The following is a 19,365-nucleotide window of genomic DNA, read 5'->3' on the forward strand; positions in this document are numbered from 1 at the left end:
CCTAAATTAAAAACTGCAGTCTTCCATGCAGTACACGAAGATGTTTTGCAGATGGCGGATTTACAGTCAGTCCAGTTAGAGTCCTTCCTATCTACCACATCATTAAAGAGCAGCACAGTTCAGTTTCTTTTTCACATGCATCAATGTATTCAAGGAAATGGAAGCTACCCTGCACTGATCCTACTTTCCCACAGGAGAATGTGACTGATCAGTTTGCCAAATACTTATGCTTTGTAAAATAGGGGTAAAAAAGGGAGGGAAGAATTCTTTTCAATTCTCTGTATGATACATCAGATTGGAAGAAAATGTAGATGGTGGATATAAATATCCCGAAAACATTACCTTGCAATCTAAAACTCTTTATCTGTGGGAAATAGTAACACAGAATCAAAACTGTGAAATTCCTGCTTAAGATATAAGCAGTGAAGTTGGTACAACTACGAAAACATACTGAGAAATAAATTTTCCTTTCAACCAACAGATAGGATGGAAATAAACAGATGTTGAAATCAACTACTGTCATAGACCAGCAAGCAGATCTTCATTTATATGTCTTGATAACTTCATCACTAGCAAAAACTGAGGAAGAAGGGAAAACAAAATCATTTTAGAGGTTTCAGTAGCTATCTCAGTGAAAAGAGCCAGGGAGAAATCGAAGACATGAGGCTTCAAGCTCACAAAACCCAAATACCAGAATTATCCTCCCCAACATATGTGTTGTGATTCATAACAGGGAAGCACTAAAAGGATGAAGTAATTTATTCATCTAGGAAAAGAAATGAAAATATGAAATATTTCTTCAAATATTTTTGGTAAGCTTTTGCACCATTCCCAGGGAATGAGGTAGAAATTGTTACTTCTCTGTTAATAGTTTAGCTAAATAGCAGTGCAGCAGGTGTAAGATTGCACCTATAGGCTGGTTTGGTCTCATTTTAGTTAATACCATTTGTCTTGTTAAATTTATCAGAAAATATTTAAATCACAACATGATTAATTGCACATTTCCACATTAGCTACAGATATTTAAACATTTTTCTACATTTGAATTAGAAATCCCTCTGTTTGAGAAAGTAAGGGGGGGGATGACAGCTAACTGAATTTAATGTCACCCAACAGGAGAAGATCTAAATTACAGGTTCAAATCTAGATATAATGTGGATATGAAAATAGTGCTGCATGCTGAAATCTGAAGCTGTGATTTAAAGCTGTTTCTATTATTCAGGGATGGCAAATGTCTAAGGATCTCTTAAAAGCTGCATTTCTACAACATGATTTACAATACTACTTAATATTAGTTGCTCCATCTGCCATCATCATAAGGACTCCAAGATGATCCCAACACAACTGCAAAGACAAGCTTGTAGAACTTAATGAAATAAATAAATACCAGTAGAAGTCCACGGAGACAATGCAATCTAACAACAAAATATAGATTGCAACACAATTAAATAAGCTAACCAATTAAACACAACAAATTACAAAGCATGCATCACTGCAAGCACAATTCAGCTCAGCAGAATATAGAGTGGAACAACTCTTAGCCACCAGTGGAAGCATTGTAAGATGAGAAGAAAAATTTTTGGCTAGCCAGAAACTAAGCTGCACAACAGCTTGTGTCCTGCATGTATTTATATGCATGTCTGTCTCCTTGCTGCACTGGGAACCTTTTGAAATATTCAATTTGTTGGAATCACATTGAAACAAAGTATTTGTGGCAATAGATATGTTCTGTTGCACATATATAAGAATGGGAGATAAAGTGAAAAAGCAGCTGTGAGAGATCAAGTGAATGTGCTCAGCTTTTAGTAAGCATGAAAGTACTACTATAATGCTCTTGAAGAAAAATCCATTAATAAGATTTTACTGTTCTTCCATATGCTTTCCATCTTGGACATAAGCAAACCAACCTTCCTTATCACACAAAGCCAATAAAACTTGGTTGCAGTTTGTAGGCCTCAGCAGCTCTACTGCCTGTGGCTTTGCCTCTGGAATTTCTCCAGGCTGGGTAACAAGTGATCAGGTCAAGATGCACCACTGTTCACTGCTATCAGGGAATCAGAATTATTGCATGACCTCTTTTCTTTTTACCTAGCATTTTGTCCAGCAGTGGCATTGGCAACTTCTCAGTGAGTTCCTTCACTACTGAATTCCTCAGCATTTCCCACCATTTTTTTCTTAATCCTTTTAGCTTTGTCGAAGAAATTTTCTCCTACAGAAACAAGTCCACCTTTTATCTGTACCACTATCCTGCAAGCAATTTGGGAAAAGGAGTCATATATAATTTCAAGTTCTTAGGCTGCAACATGAATTTAGAAACATATGAGAGGGCAATGCAACCCATTAGCACAAACTTGACTGTATGCTTACTGACAGCTTAATATAGGAAATAAAAGCTAATTAAATTGCTGTACTATGTGCAAGTATTGAGCATACTTAAGAACAATAAATGCCTTTTTAAAATTTAAAGCTTTTGTGCTGGCCTGTAAAGGCACTACTACAACAAACAGAAGGCAAGACATGCTTTTAAACAACAGGAGCACTTCCACTTGAAATTATTCAAGATAAGCTCTTCTGTAAATAATGTCTCTATAACCATAAATTCAACACTGGAATCAGCAGAAGCCATAAGATCTCTAGAACAATGAGAAGTTAATGGCTTGCTTGTTGAAATCCACATTTTAAAGATTATTTTCCCAAATATTCACAGCACTAAAAGTAGCTCCAACTATGTCAACATTGCTTTACAACGAACGTAAAAGACCTGAAGCTCCAATTCCAGACCAGCACAGGCTAGGGAGTAACCTGAGTACTCTGATGCCACAATCCTGTTACTAATAGCACATCTTGCCACCATCTGCTAATCCTCACATTTAATCAACAATGTACTACAGGGAGAGGTTCATAGTTTTATAGACTAATGAAATGCTAGGATGATAACTGACTTGTGTTGTAAAAAATATTTAACAAAGTATCTGTTGTAGAATTCTGGAATCTAGACTCTGCAGTGCTATTTTTTACCTCTAATCTCCAACAGAGTTCACAAGGATTGATGAGGAAAGCTGCAGACTAGAAAAAATGGTTCCTGAGCTCAATTCCTTTGCACACCACTGACTGCATACCTTGAACCTGTTTTGGAGCCGTGACCACTAACAATCAGAAAGAATTCAGCCTGTGACCCTTTCAGCTCTTGGCTCCTGTTTAAATTGCCAATTAGAAAGAGCTAAGAGTGGTGGATTTTGTGTTGGCTTTACTTGTCTACCTGACAGTAGATCAAAGCTACGACCTCATTTCATGCAGGTGAGGTAGCAGCTGATAGATGGTAATGACTGTCAACCACAGGCAAAATAGGTTACATGCCCGTTTATTTATTCTGCAACTCTTTATGCACAGTGGATAGCACAAAATCATTGTCGGATTGCAGTGAAGTTCCGTAAAACTAAGAAAACTGAAGGCAGACAGCAAAGCATTGCCCTGTACATAGAACTCCCTGGAAGGCGAGTGAGGACATGATCAGTTTGTCAGAAATGCAAAAAGTCTGAAATAAAAGATGAGAGTTGGAAAACGAGAAGAACATTTACAACAAAGGCAATTTAAGGTACTGAGTTAGAGAGGTGAGAGCTGCTGGAAAGGAACACTGCCAAAGACTGCCTTGTCTGTTCAAGTATCAAAATGATGCTTCTACCCACGATCAAAGATTTGAGTGACAAGGCAGGGCTGTGCTGCTGCTGCAGCACATAGATAAGTTGGCACACATACACCTATAAACACACAATACCCCAAAACAAACTCATCCAGGAAAAGATACTAAGAGAGAAACTGTACATGCTAAATTTTGTCAACTGCAAGAAAGGAAGTGAGATATGTGTGGGTGACAAGTCATGAATGCAGTACTTCCAAAGAAAAGAACACCTTTTTACCTTTTTTTTTTTTAACTTCCTTTCTTATGAATTTGATATAAGTGATAAGACATGCTAGGATTATCAATTCATAAAATATTTGCCAACAAAGTTGTTTTTTCTCTCTAACCCACTACTTCTCAGCCCTCCCCCTCCATTCTTGCTCTATCACAGTGGACAATAGCATCATTTAATCTGTCACAAAGGTTCAAAATTGGACGTTATTTTTGACTCATCATGCATTTCCTGGATGCAGATTTGTTATGTATTACATCTCTTGGTCAGAATTCTTACCCTACCTTTCAGCAAATAATATCTACATGAAATCAACACATTTTCCTCCAGCATTGAAAAATTCACTCTTCTTCAATCATATCTGCATGCATGGGTGATACACAAATCACATTGTTAAGGTGATAACCTAACTTCAGCACTGTTGCTCTTCTTTCCCAGTCCTGTTTCAGGACCCATCCTCTTATCACATGGAACATGAACTTCATGCTCCAAACGCATTTGCAGACCACTTCACCCTAGACTGCTCACTCCTAGAATTCTGACTTCAACCTCTCTGTGACTTATATTGCTTTTAAAAAAAGTAAAATTTTAGAAGAGTATTTTTAGTTCTTTCCCATGCTGTCTTCTTTGGAAGCCCTATTTGTCCTCTGTTATCTACATGATGTTACCCATCTGACTCATGATCCCTTTCCAAAACTTCCTTTTACTACCGTGTTACCCTAAACTGACAGCAATCACAGTGCTAGCGTGTTTGTAACGCTGCCTATCAATTTTTATCCCATTTATCTCATCTCCATTCCATTTGCACTAGTTTGAATTCCTAACATTTCTAGCACAGTTATGAACGTAAATTTCTTTACAGAGAGAGGAAATACTAACTCCTATACATGGCCTGCTGGACACCATACAATCATGTAGGCCACATGCTCTACAGTGATGAACCTGAGTACTGAATCATTCATCCAGATGCACTCCAAAATTCCTGTTTTCCCCACTGCAATCACTCCCAGAACCTCTTATGCCACTGGGAGCATCCTCCACATGGCACTAAGTGAACAGTTTCAAGCAGAGTATTCAATGGACAAAGCCCCACTTCTTTATGCACTATTGCCCAAGCAATAAGCCTCTGAATAACCTCAGAGCAAGAAGAGTTCCAAACAGCTGAGATTTGAATAACAACTGAGAAAAAGCAGGAGTTGCTACTCCCAGCAATTATACTTTACTTACCTAATAATTGACAGTTTTTTACATTTTTATGCAGAGGTTAACAGCACACACACAACAAAGAAAATGGCAGTGGCAGGAACTCATATTGAGGTGCAGGCAATCATCAGAAACAGCAAATCCATTAGAATAAATTTCAAAAGAGACTACATCTTAGTAACTGTTTTAAACTAAATAGATTTTGCAAAAGAAATGAAATTTTAAAAAACCTACCCTTCTTTTTATACTTATTAAAGTGGCGCCGTCCTTTGCCAGTAAGCCAAAAACAAACAGAATGAAAATAAAATAATGAAAAACCCACACAAGAACAGCAAAAGAAATTGCCAATAACACAAATCTGAATCATTAGAGTTCTTAAAATCAGATTAAAAAAATTAACTGATCAAACATGGTACAAAGTTTTGGTTTAAAAAAAATCCAAAAGCCTTCAAATCATTTAGACTAAAATATTAACATGTTTCTATTACATTGCACAATCAGCTACAAGTATCTGCTAAATGGCAACATGATGGCAGCTGACATGAGCTACCTGACACGATTTTTTTCCTTCTTTTACAAACTGGACACTATCTCTTTACAGGCTATTCTCATCACATCAGTGGAAATCCCATGTGATGGTACATCACTTCACCTTTTCAGAACAGCTGAATGTGCTTCTGAGGCAAATCCTAGTGTTGTAAAACACAAAATTAAAGGAGGCTCTGAGCACATTTGCGAAACAGTATATGACAGTGTCTTTGGGAGTATTTCTTTTAAACAAGTGGAAGAGTTGCATGCCCTTGAAATACATTATGAGATGAAACAAATTTACAGCGAAATCTGAGTCTCTTCTAGGAACTCAGCTCATTGCAACACTAAACTCTACAAAGGGTGAAAAGCAGAACACGATGAAGGATGCCTCCTTGCAGATTTACCACAGAAGTCAGCAGCTGAAAGACCAAACTATTATCAGACATTAACAGTGGGAACACTAAGTAAGAAGGACATCTTGATATACTTGGGTGGTCATGTCACAGAGCTTACGGAAAAATAGAGATGAATATAAAAAAGTGACAATACACCAAAATAACATAATCAAAGCTGCATGTTTCATTCTTTAATCGATCCTTGGCCATAGCATCACTTCTTGCCAATAATTCCTACAGACAACTGTGGACAGAAGGCAACTCATAGTGCAGTTCAATTTACAGCAATTCTTCCACTGCCTTTAACTATACACATTTTCTTTATCAAGAAGACTTTATCCACTTGAGATTAAACTGTACCATTACCTTTATTGTGTGTTAGATGGACTTCTTAATCATGCTAAACTGCAAATAGAACTTTGCTTGACCAAGGATGGATTAAATCTCTTGATGGTGGCTACCTAAGTTATTTGAGTAGATACAGTTGAGAAGTAGAAATAACACTCCTAACTTCCCCCCCCCCCTCCCCACCACCTCTCCCCACCTTTTTTTGCAAGAGTTTTACAGGGTGAAATTTCCTCCACTTCAATCAGGGCATGAAAGTGTATTTCAGCCTGTGGGTTGGAACAACAGCTTGTCTCTAATAATTTTCATGGTATTTTCCTGGAGGTAATGGGATCTGAAGTCAAATCTGTGCTGTCTCTCATAGATTTTCCTTCATTTTTATCTTTTAGAAGTACATGGATGGAGTACAATAAAAGAGGGAGTACCTCTGCTCTGTCTGCAAATAGTTTGCAGATGACTTCTCTCAAGATTCATTGTCTCTGATGCCCTCAAGATCAGGCTTGCTATAAAGGAGTATACCTCATATCTATTAAACTTGCATTTCACCCAATGTGAAGCTCTTAGCCTTCCATGACATTGCATGAATCAAGTTCTAAAAACCACTGCAGGAGCTTGTTCACATTTGCTCCACAATTCTCTATTTGAGTCTTGCCTCAATTTATTGTATAGTGGAGAACTGAGACATTGAAAGCTGTGTTGCTAGGGAAATAATAATTAAAAAAACCCCAAACAAACAGATAGAAAGAAAATAATTCTATTTCCATACTTGTGACAGCTTAAATATAAATTTAACATTACACTAAATGTATATTAAACGTGTCCATACATATATGCTCAAAAAGATTTAACTCTCTCTCTCATTTTCCTGTTTTACCATGCATACAATCCCAATTTTGATTTCTGTCTTCTGAAACTGCTCTCACACATAATCAGTATTCAAGTAAGGAGAAAAATCTATGGACATGGGAAGAGGCATTTCCAAGTGCCTGTGCAATGGGTGAGGCATACAGTCCTTATACCCTAACCCAGCGTAACACTTCCGTGTGTGTGTCAGAGCATAAAGATGTGCAGCTCTGTGCTTGTACAGAAACATGAGAATTCTGTCAACACAGCCATTTTGTCATTTTAGGTCGTTTTTCAGGCTTCTCTGTTCTTTAGAAATACCATTATGTGTGACAAGAAAACAGTAAGAGAGTTGAAAGAAGCTTCTGAGAAACCATTTTTGCTTTTGAGAGGGAAGAGACAACACAGAAAGGACAAAGCAGGAAGCGAAAGGAATGTACTGACGAACAGGAGAAGCCTGACAGAGTTTGACAAGTACCCTATAAAAAAAGCTCTTTACCTGGCATAGCCTGAATAGAGTATTTTCTGGCATTAACACATACTGCAGTGCTACACAGAGGTTCAGTACAAAATGCAGGATTGCTCCACAACTCCAAATGCAAATGAGCTGATTTAATGGCTGTGTATGTGTGAAGAGTGGCAGTGAAGCACATGGTCACTGCATGCATACTTTCACAGGTTAACACCATAGAAATGCATACAACTGCCAACGTGGATTTATAGCACACATTATGACACCATTTACTTGGTAATATACAGATAACTCCTCTATGTATTTGCCAAGTGTCTTCATTTCTCAGGTAATGAAACAACATGCATGCTATATTTGAAGTATTCAGCATGGGTATGCTGGATGCCACCCTGCCACACCAGTGAAAGGTGGGGCACAATAAACTGTCCTCAGGAATGCATCAGGAGTCTAGGAAGAAATGAGCACATTTCTGAGCCCCTTCAAGGCATTTCAAGAAACTTTTGAACATCAGGCTTTCCTTCTTTGAACACTAACAACCCTATCCCTGTGGAAAACAATCGTAACCATATGACACTGACAGTGTGCCTAAACCTCACACAAACTGAGAAAGAAGCAAACTAGAATGTTATGACTGCTCAGGAACAGCAGGGAATACAAGCAAGTCATTGATTTTAGACATTATATGTGCTACTAGCTGTATAAACTAAGGAAGTCCTCCTTTATGAATCTTTTCCCTATGATTGCTATCCCAAACTCTCAGAAAAGCTTTGTAAACTCATACTGCTAATCCATAGATATATTTTAGATTGCTGTTTAATCCTTGATAATCATGCACTTCCCAGCTTGAGCTGCTGAAATTTACACTCAACATGTAAGAAAAGGTTTGGTTTAAGACATCAGCATGTTCTTATTTTCCTAAAAAGAAAAAGGCATATTTCCTTTGGTCAAAGAGTTATTGTATATACAAGAAAGATGCTATGTACTAGAAGCAAGGCTCAGCTGAGCCAGAATACACATTACATGCTGTTGATGAAGATAATCAGCCTTCTGTTGCAGACCAGTTAATCAGAAAGCATTATTGATATTTCATCCACTTTCATAGAAAATAAATTCTTTTCTGCCATTTCTGCCATCTACCTTTGACACACAAAAAGGTGTAGTTATGCAAGCTCATAGCTAATGTAGTAGTACTTCCACTTCATTGTATTCAACTAAGAGAGCTATGAAAAAAATGCATATTGATTTATTTGAATCGAGCTTGGACCCATGCTAACTAGCAGGCACTGTAGATCCATACATCACAAACACACACTGAGGTTATTTGTAAACATAGGGAAAATAATACCTTTAGCACAATCTGCTCCATGGAATCCTGGAAAACAGTGGCAAACACCTGATACACACTCGCCATTCCCATGGCAATTTCGTGGGCAGTCTTGCACTGAATCTGAAATACAAGCATCACGGGCACATTAGTTGGTTCCTATTTAGGTTACAAATTCTTTGCTGAATTTTCATTCATTTTGCTTTGTCTTCAATATATAGAAGAGCAATCCTTGATAATATTAACAGCACAACATTAAGGTGAAGCAGAATGGTTAAGTATAGAAATGACACTGCTAGAACTCAAGGTCTTTTGACAGTGCTCAAGTCCTCTGTCTCAACAAGTAGACAGGACTGGCTCTTAAGACTGCTACAGCTACGTTGGAATTCAGATTATGCAGCAAACATAATGCTTCATCAGGAAAATTGCTGATATCCCTTTTGCAATGAGAATTTGATCTCATACAAACTCTCTTCCATGTGAAACTGAGTATTGTAAGAACTGTATCTTCTTTTACTTTTATAGACATTTAAATGCTCATTAATTAAGCTGACAGAAATATGTGCTACACAAGACAAAGAGAAGCTCTTCTGCTCCACCAAGTAATCTTTATACTAAAGAAAAAAATCTAATAAAAAAGGTGCAAGCAGCTATGTAAGAGGATGAAAAGAGGTCTGTGAAAACAGAGGATGAGGTCTAACACCAGAGTTTAAGTGACTGACTGAAGTGTGGATGACTTTGATAATCTGAGAACAGTAAGCATACCAGCCCGATGATAACATTTCAGCTGTACCAAAATACTTATTTTTCACAATTTCTGTTATTACTTGGATAATCATAGAATGATAGAAGGGCTTAGGTTGGAAGAGACCTCAGAGATCATCTACTCCAAACTCCCCACCATGGGCAGGGACATCTCTCAACTAGACTCAGCTGCTCAAGACCTCATCCAACACGGCCTTGAACACCCGCACCAAGGAGGCATCCACAACCTCCCTGGGCAGCCTATTCCAGAGTCTCGCCACCCTCAAACTGAAGAACTTCTTCCTAAGATCCAGTCTAAACCTCACCCTCAAACCATTCCCCCTTGTCCTATTGCTAGACACCCTTGTGAAAAGTCCTTCTCCAGCATTCCTGGAGGATCCCTTCAGGTATTGGAAGGCAGATCTAAGGTCCCCCTGGAGTCTCTCTTCTCTAGGCTGAACAATCCCAGCTCCCTCACTCTATCCACATAGTAGAGGTGTGACCCTTCTCTGGACTCACTCCAACAGCTCTGTGTCCTTCTTCTGATGGGGACACCAGAACTGGAGGTGGGGTCTCACAAGAGCAAAGGGTCAGAATCACCTCTTTTGACCTGCTGGCCATACTTCTCTTGATGCACCCCAGCACATGATTTGCCTTCTGGGCTGCATGATAACTTATACTCTATTTTGCATAATAACATCCTAGGAATAAAAATCCAAATTTGAAATTCATTCCTAAAACTGCTTCCATTTGAAAGATGTTGGATTTCAGCGGAACATATTTTCAACATGGAATTATAGGAAAAAAAAAATCTAATTGGAATGCTGTTACTCTTTGCTATTAATCCCTGTTCTTGTGGGACCTGAGGTTTCAAATTAATGGCTCTGTCATTCCCAGACAACAAATAAATAGCAGCTGTACAACCCAGAAAATGAATTTTGGATTTAGAACTAGCAGAAGCCTACAGAGTACTTTTCTACCATATTAAACCAAAAAAAGGAAAAATATTCAAGCGCAACTTTAAATCTAATTTCACAGTTGTAGGACACTAAATAAAAACCTCTAAAGCAAACTGCCGAAGAGTTGTCATTAGTTTAACCTCCTGAAATGTTTCATGTAAACAACGAAAGAAAAATTGAAAAGTGATGCTCAAAGGTATGAATTTGTCTCATGAAGAAGATTGTCTATAGATTTTTTCATTATTTTGCTTCATGGCACACAAAAGCATTTTCTGTGTATTCAAAATCATGGCAAATTTAGTATTGTCTGGGAGTTAACATAATTTCTGTTATTCTTTCTCCTTTTCCACATCAGAGAAAATTTGGCTGTCTCAGATCCTTTGATTATGAAACATCTGATATTAGCCGTGTGTAGAAGAACCTCTGAACTGGATAAAACACTATATTTTTCTCTGTGTTTCAGTCCAATTACTATTATTGCACTATCAAGTACCCTACCTGACTATCAGACTTTTGATGCTCTTGAAAGCTCTAGCCTGGACTAGGCAACTCTTTCAAGGACGATTTATAATATCTGAAGGTTTTCTAAGCACAATCCCCACATAACAAGATACAAGCACAAACATTCTTGTTTTTGGAGAAGCAATAAACGCATTCTTATGGGATAATAAGCAAATATATATCATAGAATGGCTTAGGTTGGACGGGACCTCAGCTATCATCTACTCCAAACTCCCTGCCATGGCCAGGGATGCCTCTCAACTAGACTCAGCTCCTCAAGGCCTTACCCAACATGGCCTTGAACACCTACACTGAGGAGGCATCCACAGCCTCTCTGGGCAGCCTATTCCAGAGTCTCACCACCCTCAAACTGAAGAACTTCTTCCTAAGATCCAGTCTAAACCTACTCTCCCTCACCCTCAAACAATTCCCCCTTGTCCTATTGCTAGACACCCTTATGAAAAGTCCCTCTCCAGCATTCCTGGAGGATCCTTTCCGGTATTGAAAGGCAGCTCTAAGGTCCCCCCTGGAGTCTTCTCTCTTCTCTAGGCTGAACAACTCCAGCTTCCTCACCCTATCCTCATAGCAGAAGATCATCTTTGTGGCCCTCCTCTGAACTCATTCCAACAGCTCTGTGTCCTTCTTATGATGGGGACACCAGAACTGGATTCATATTCAAGGTGGGGTCTCACCACAGCAGAGTAAAGGGGTAAAATCCCCTCTCATGCCCTGCTGGCCACACTCCTCTTGATGTGGCCCAGCACACGATTGCCTTCTGGGCTGCATGAATGTGCTACCAGCTCATGCTGAACTGCTCATCAGTCAGTACACCCAGGTCCCTTTCTTCAGAGCTATTCTCAGCCCACTCTGCACCTGGCCTGGATTTGTGCCTGGTATTGACCAGACCCAGATGCAGGACCTTCTACTGAACTCAAGATGTATGGGAATGCTAAAATCTTAAAATATAAATCATCAATTTAAAACAAGTACCCTGTTACAGATATTCTGGCAGAGGGGAAAACATGCTGAATACTGAAGACTGCAAGAAAGTATTATGGCTTTAATTCTATGATTCTATGACATTAATTACAGGGAGGCATAAACAGTGAAAAATAAAAGCTCACCTTGTAGAGATACTTACCCAAGATAACTGTAGTAAAAGAGACCAGCTCTTTGTCCTTGCCATCATTGTAAAATGCCAGGTGCCATAAGCCCACATCCAAGTACTGAACAAACACAGCCTCATTCTGAACAAGGGTCTGAATACTTCGACGTTCCCGTGGGGACTCCACCACACTCCATTTCTCTTTCCCATCCAAGCGTTCCATAAAATCATACTGCAGGGTTAAAAAACAGGGGAAAAAACCCCAAACCAACAAACAAAAAAGCAAACAAACAAACAAAAAAAGAACACAAACAAAATCCCAAACAGACCTGAATACAGAACGGTATTTCAACTCAAAATCTGACACTCTATTTTCTCTTCTACTTTGTCATAAAATGGTATTTCAGGAAGATATGTCAATGTGAAACTAATATTTACTAGTCACCCATGGAACACAGAGAGATTCTGTGACACTTACCCTTCGTTAAACAATGACATAGAATTATGCATCTTTGGTCTGTATGGGGATGAAAAAATGTACAAATGGTATTTCTTGACAGGCTGGGTTTAATAAAAAAGTTGAAATCAAGGATTCAACCCATCAAATTTTAGGTTCTTACACAGCTCTCAAAGCTGAAAACCTTCACCCTGTGAGAGACACAAGTTGTTCTAAAAAATAACCTACAAAAAATTCTTGCTGCAGGAGCAAAAGAAATCTCAGATGTAGCTCCAGACATAAAATTGAATGGAAACTCCCCAGAATGTGAATACAAACAGGAACAGCACAAACAGGAAAAGTGCTTTATCTAATGTTAGGTAAATCAGCATCTGAGAAAAATATACAAGTTTTCATCAGAGTTGCTTACCTGGGTTTGTACGTGGAACAATCAGAGGCAAGTAGGATACAAAACCCAGAGGAAGCATGGAAAGGAATAACACAAATCAAGTGGCTGAAGGAATTGAACTTTTATTAAGGAAAAGTGAGAATTTCTGGCTGGATGGTTTCCAAGTAAGGTAGGACATTACATTAATCTTTGGAAAAGGGATCAAACAGAGCAAGTGATTATGTAGAGTGTAAGAGCGATGGCACCATTAATGGCATGAAACTAAAAAAAGGAAGAAAGAAATTTAAGATGAATGCCAGATAAGCTTCCCATCTATTAAGCTCAGTAATAGCCTCCCAATGGAGATGCCACTGCATCACACAATTAAACAGGACTGGAAGAAATATTGGTTAACCTACAACAGGGAATAACTCTGCATAACAAAGCAGCTGGACTAGCTGTCCCTAGTAGGATCTTTTTCTGTCTTTAACGTCTGTGATTCTGGAGCTCTGAAGCTGCTGTTTTTCCCAACTTACTAGCTCTCAGTTCCCGTCTAAGGGAAGCCCTTAAGAAACAACAAAAGTAATACATCCAATCTTTTGATAGTTGTATAAGAAGTCCCATATGAAAACACATCTTGTTTTAGATGCACTTATCTACTACATAGGAGTAAGACACAGATAGATAGAAAGACAGACATGTCTAAAGAAAGATGTATGTGTTCAATAAAATACAGTAAGAGTTTGTGCTTGCTTGCCAGGAGTTTCATTGCATTTCCCTCCATTCTCTCTAGCACATACAGTTTGTACTTGCAGAAGCTATGAGAAAACACACACCTTTACTTGCTTTGGGTTTAAATAGAAAATTGTAATCTTGCATCCCAAACAGACTAAACATCCACACAGGGCTGTCTTGCATGCTGCATCCCACACTCCTTAACTGAGTTCTAGCAAGTAATACACAATATGCAATTTTCCCTCCTAGCAGAAGAGACAGGGGAGCTGCTTAAAAGAGCCCAGTGAAAAGCCACTAGGATGACGGAGTGTCAGGAGGATGAAGCCAGGCTTTTCTCAGTATTGTCCAATGATCGGACAAGGGGCAATGGGTGCAAACTGGAGCCTAAGAGGTTCCACAGGAACACAAGGAGAAACCTTTTCACTGTGAGGGTGCCAGAGCTCTGGAGCAGCCTGCCCAAGAGGTTGTGGAATCTCCTTCTCTGCAGACATTCAAAACACCTCTGGATACATTCCTGTGTGACCTGCTCTAGGTGATTCTGCTTTGGCAGGGGTTTGGACTCAATGATCTTTCGAGGTCCCTTCCAACCCTGAACATTCTGTGATTCTGTGAACTGATTTAACACTTCAGTGCCATGCTACACATCTGTCTAAAACTTGGGTGTAAAAGGTGACCTTACTATTTGAAATTTTTTAACAGTTACATAGGAGCAATATAGAGTCCTTGATAATACTCTGCCTTACAACAAAGGGAGAAGTATGGAAGCACTATTCCCTTCCTGTTAAACATGTGGAACTGACACTGCTATGCAGTCACAAAGGAAATCCATGGCAGGGTAGGAATTCAAGCCCAGGTCTACTAATGTTGAAAGCTACTGTCACAGTAAGTCCATGATCCACTCTTTCCTATGCCTTTAATCATGAGAAAGAGTAGCGGAAGGGGAATAAAAATTTTCACTGAACTGTTAATATCAGATTGCCATCCACCTGAGACTTTTTTTTTTTTTTACACAGGATTTTTGCAGGAGAACCTAAATCAGGTAAATGAGTACATTTAAGCCAAGGCACACCAGAGATTTAGAGAATTCTGGCATGTCAGTAACTTTCAGGATATCAGAGGTGGCAAGCACAGATACATCTATCTCTTGAATCAATGACATTTGGAAATATTGCTGAAACCTATCATCTAACAGAGGTTAAGGAGAGACTCATCACCTCCTTGGGAAATGTTATTACTCAGGCAACATCTTGGGAAAAAAAAATCTTGCTCTTCAGAACAATTGTTCACAAAGGGTCAACTAAGGAAGTAGCAATAAAAGCTGACATTTCTCACTGGCAACATGCTGTTCGTCTCTGCTTGTGCTGGCAGGTTCCTCTGCCTCCCCTCTGTTTGATGCTGATTCTACCTTATACAGTAGAGAAGGCTCAGCAGTTGGCAAGATCGAAGGGGAAGAGCATTCAGGCTGAAACTGCTTGAAGTAGTTTTAGCTGCAGAATCTTGTCTCACAATGACGGAATGTGACCTAGTGAGAGCAGGTCCCTTGGCATGACTCCCCAGAAGGCTACAGTTGTAACTAACTTAAGATTGTCATTGCCCTTCTTTAATCAAACTATGAAGAACTATTCCAAGCTCAGGCAAAAGCAAACGGACTAAACCTAAATAAGCTTATGAATGAGGAAGTACTGGTGTAAATTGACACAGAATAGAATGATACTTTTTTATTTCTGGATTCCTCAGAATTGAGGTAAAAAGAAGGAAAATATGTATCTGCTGATGGTTCCCTGGGTGTACAAAACTTCACATGTCTACCAGTAGTAGGTATATGTACACCAGAATCTGAAATCCCTGACTGCGGGGAGAATACTTACTATGATTAAAGCTCCACGTATCTGAGGGACTTGCCAGCCTACTACTCTAAACAAATTCCAAATTCACATTCTCAGTGAGTTTATTTTGACTATGCAGCATTCCAAAACACTACTGCATCCTTTTATTTACAAACCTAAATCTCATATGAAGTTCTTTCTGGGCAATCTGGTTTCATAATTTCTCCATTCAGTGCTTTCTATCCTCTGATGCATTTTATCCGTAGGCTAATAAGAACACTGTTTGTCCAGTAACCATGGGGAGTGAGCAAACCAGTTTTGGAACTTGTCTATGGTAGTGACTACAGTGCCATCCATATAGCACAGATCAACTGAGCCTAGTTGTATACAGGAAGTGAAGTACTTATGTAAGCACAGCAAATGAAAGAGAGCTTAGCTTGCAAGGGTCATGACTGAAAACACAGAGAGCCTGCACAATCTCACAATCTTTGGCTTTTTTTTTTTTTCTTAGATTTGAAACTATTTGCATTCCTCCACAAAATCACTACATGTTTGAACGTTTATAGCACTGACTAAAAGCCAAGGTAACACTGAAACTTCCTGGCTCTTCCTTTGGTTTCAAACAAAGCCAGCTCCTGTTCTAAATGAAAACACAGAATCATAGAATCAACCAGGTTGGAAGAGACCTCCAAGATCATCCAGTCCAACCAATCACCCAGCTCTATCCAATCAACTAGGCCATAGCACTAAGTGCCTCATCCAGTCTTTTCTTGAACATCTCCAGGGATGGCGACTCCACCACCTCCCTGGGCAGCCCATTCCCATGGGCAATCACTCTCTCTGTGAAGAACATCCTCCTAATATCCAGCCTATACCTCTCCTGGCACAACTTGAGACTGTGTCCCCTCGTTCTGCTGCTGGTTGCCAGGGAGAAGAGACCAATCCCCACCTGGCTACAACCTCCCTTCAGGTAGTTGCAGACAGCAATGAGGTCACCCCTGAGCCTGCTCTTCTCCAGGCTAAACAACCCCAGCTCCCTCAGCCTCTCCTCATAGGGCAACAGTTTTCATTTTGACATGAAAAGTTGCTAAGTATGAAACACTTTGCTGGAAATGAAAACAGGACAACTCCATGCACTGCTGTCGGCAGAGATTACAGTGATGTTTCTATAAGGCTACCTTATTTCATGCGTCATTTGGAATGTTGTACCAAGGTGTAGCAATATCCTAATTGCTGTAACCTCTGTAGAGTCTCTTCATGCATTATTTGACATCTACAGTTCATTTTCTATACATTACCAGTTGCATTAATATGACTGTCTTTACTAATTTCCTATTGAGCATTCAAGTCTGCAGTGTGCACTTTGTTATTTCTGTTATTCTTAGTCCAACCTACACAGGTTGGAAGAATTTTGCTTGAAAGCAATACATTCCTGTTTAGAGCCTGCTTGCCACTCAAAACTGCATTTTTACCTCTTCTCTAGAGCTCCATTCCCTATGTACATGGCACATGAGGATGCTTCTAGACAAGTTTACAGCTGGATCAGTTTGACTAAACCAGGCATCTGGAATATTTGCTAAACAGTAATACTGAGAAGGTTAAATCTCAGCAGGGCTCTCAGACAGGAACTGCATCTTGTTGTCTCAGGTTAATCATGTACCTAATTTGCTGATTATTGACTTGCTCCCACAAAGGATTTTACTTGGCTTGACATATCAGCACTGATTAGTGATGAACTGTCAAGTGTAGTTGTTCACTGTTTTACAGCTCATGTCCCTAACCTGCAGAAACAGGGATTTTAAATTTCAACGTTAAAATATTGTCTGGTGTCAACTTCAGACTGTTTTCATTAATACAAACCCATTCTGCTCCTTTCTGTCAGAACAAGGCTTCTTTTCACTAACTCAGGTCTGTAACAGCTTGCCTTTCTTTTTCTAAAATTATTTCTCATGGTAGCAGCTTGGCTGAATTTTGATTGCTGGGCAAAAATGCCAAGCAACCTTCTGCTGTACTACCCTGCTGACAAGCACCAGGACCCTGCAAGAACATGGGAAAATAATTCTACAGATTATACTGATGAATTTCATTAACTCCAGTTACAGAAGAGAGTTGGAACTGCTTCCTCTGAAGACTAGAAAACAGGTTCTCTGAGGAGGAATCCAGCTCAATAGGAAACACAGTTGATCTTTCTCATTATTTAATTTAACAGAAAGGTCATGAAATTTGTATCCTATCCACGTAAGGTGTAGTGAAAGAAAGAGAAACTTTGCCTGATCATAGCCTTTCTAGATCAGAATATCATAATGAAACCTAGAACAAATACATTTGATCACAGTGAAACAGAAATTAAAGTTCAACTAGAATTAAAAAAAATATTTTATACCACCAGTTACAGCCAACTGGTCTTCTTGTAAAAGATCTAGGCACACCTCCATCGTGTCACAGCCAGGTAATTATAATTATCTTGTATTTATAGATAACCTTTTTGATTGCTTAAGAGCTTTTGCTGCCCTAAGTAATTTTCACTCCATGATTTATACTTCTGTTTGTTTTCCTCAGCTAAATTGTTGGTTGGGTTTGTGGTTTTTGGTTTTTTTGCTGTTGTTGGGTTTTTTTTGTGTGTGCTTTGCTTGTTTTTCATGACGGAATAACAGGAGAAGTAAGTGCCAAAATTCTGAAATACATAAAATATGCCAATGAATGATGCCATTACCTCACTGTACCTCACTGTATCCACAGACAACATATTGAAATATTACAGCCCATATCAAAAGATTCTTAAGAAGGGCTCCCACCCTGGAACATATTATCATATTCTTCTCTTCTGGGTTGCATAGATGTCTGGAAATGGCTGCAAATTAGTCAACAGCCCAAATTTTCCCAATTTGTCAAGTCTTAGTACAGAATTTCAGAATGCTGTATGCCCATTTCTAGCTGTATAAAACAATTGACCACTTGCCCTCCCCTCCTTAGGTTGGGGACTGTTGATCCTTATTCCTTACCATTCAGATACGTCCATTCAAACATGCAATAACTCACAGAGCATTTTAGAACAGTGCACTACAGGAAGCTGATGGATAGTCAAAGCTCCTTGTTCACAAATTCATAAAAGCAGATGTCACTAAATCATGTAAAGCTCTTTTCTCCTTTCTTCCCAACTCTGGTTAAAGACTTTAAATTCATTGCTTCACTGCCTGTAGCATGAGTTTGTGCATGCACATGGACACAGTTAACTTAGGCTAGAAAGCTTCTTGCAGGCAATATGAATATACTTTCCCTACATGGCAACATGCAGCAATTGCATTTGGTTCAAGTCTCTGGGCTCTTTTAAGTTAGATCATGCATTGTATCTATTGATGTAAAAATGCAGTTTGCTTGATGGAAGAACAAAAAACCCTAAAAAACATAGTAACAATTCTTTGTAAATCAGTACAAAGCACCTGGAAATGTTAAATGAGATCATGGATTTCTACATTTGTTTTTTGGAAATCATGTACTAAATAAAGCATTTTAAGTTTACGTGATAATTTATGAATGAAGAACTGATTTTTATCAGCAAGGATATGCATGAAAGAAGGGGTCCTTTTCAAAAGATAGTTGTTATTTCTGCTTCCCTTGTGCTCTAAAGAATAGAGGATCTTTCCTTT

The 19,365-nt window shown here is 39.0% G+C and overlaps 1 protein-coding gene across 2 annotated transcripts in view; it reads right to left on the reverse strand.

Moving 5' to 3' along the window:
• The window catches only part of TENM2 (teneurin transmembrane protein 2), a 506,506-nt gene that overhangs the window by 101,086 nt on the left and 386,055 nt on the right, over positions 1-19,365 (reverse strand). For both annotated transcript variants that reach the window (XM_054389071.1, XM_054389069.1), the window contains exons 8-9: positions 12,370-12,565; positions 9,046-9,147 (exon numbers count right to left, since the gene is read on the reverse strand). In XM_054389071.1, the coding sequence (XP_054245046.1) occupies positions 9,046-9,147; positions 12,370-12,565 (298 nt within the window). The remainder of the gene's footprint in view (positions 1-9,045; positions 9,148-12,369; positions 12,566-19,365) is intronic.

Source organism: Indicator indicator, chromosome 18 (assembly GCF_027791375.1).
Source record: "Indicator indicator isolate 239-I01 chromosome 18, UM_Iind_1.1, whole genome shotgun sequence".
Lineage (NCBI taxonomy): Eukaryota > Metazoa > Chordata > Aves > Piciformes > Indicatoridae > Indicator > Indicator indicator.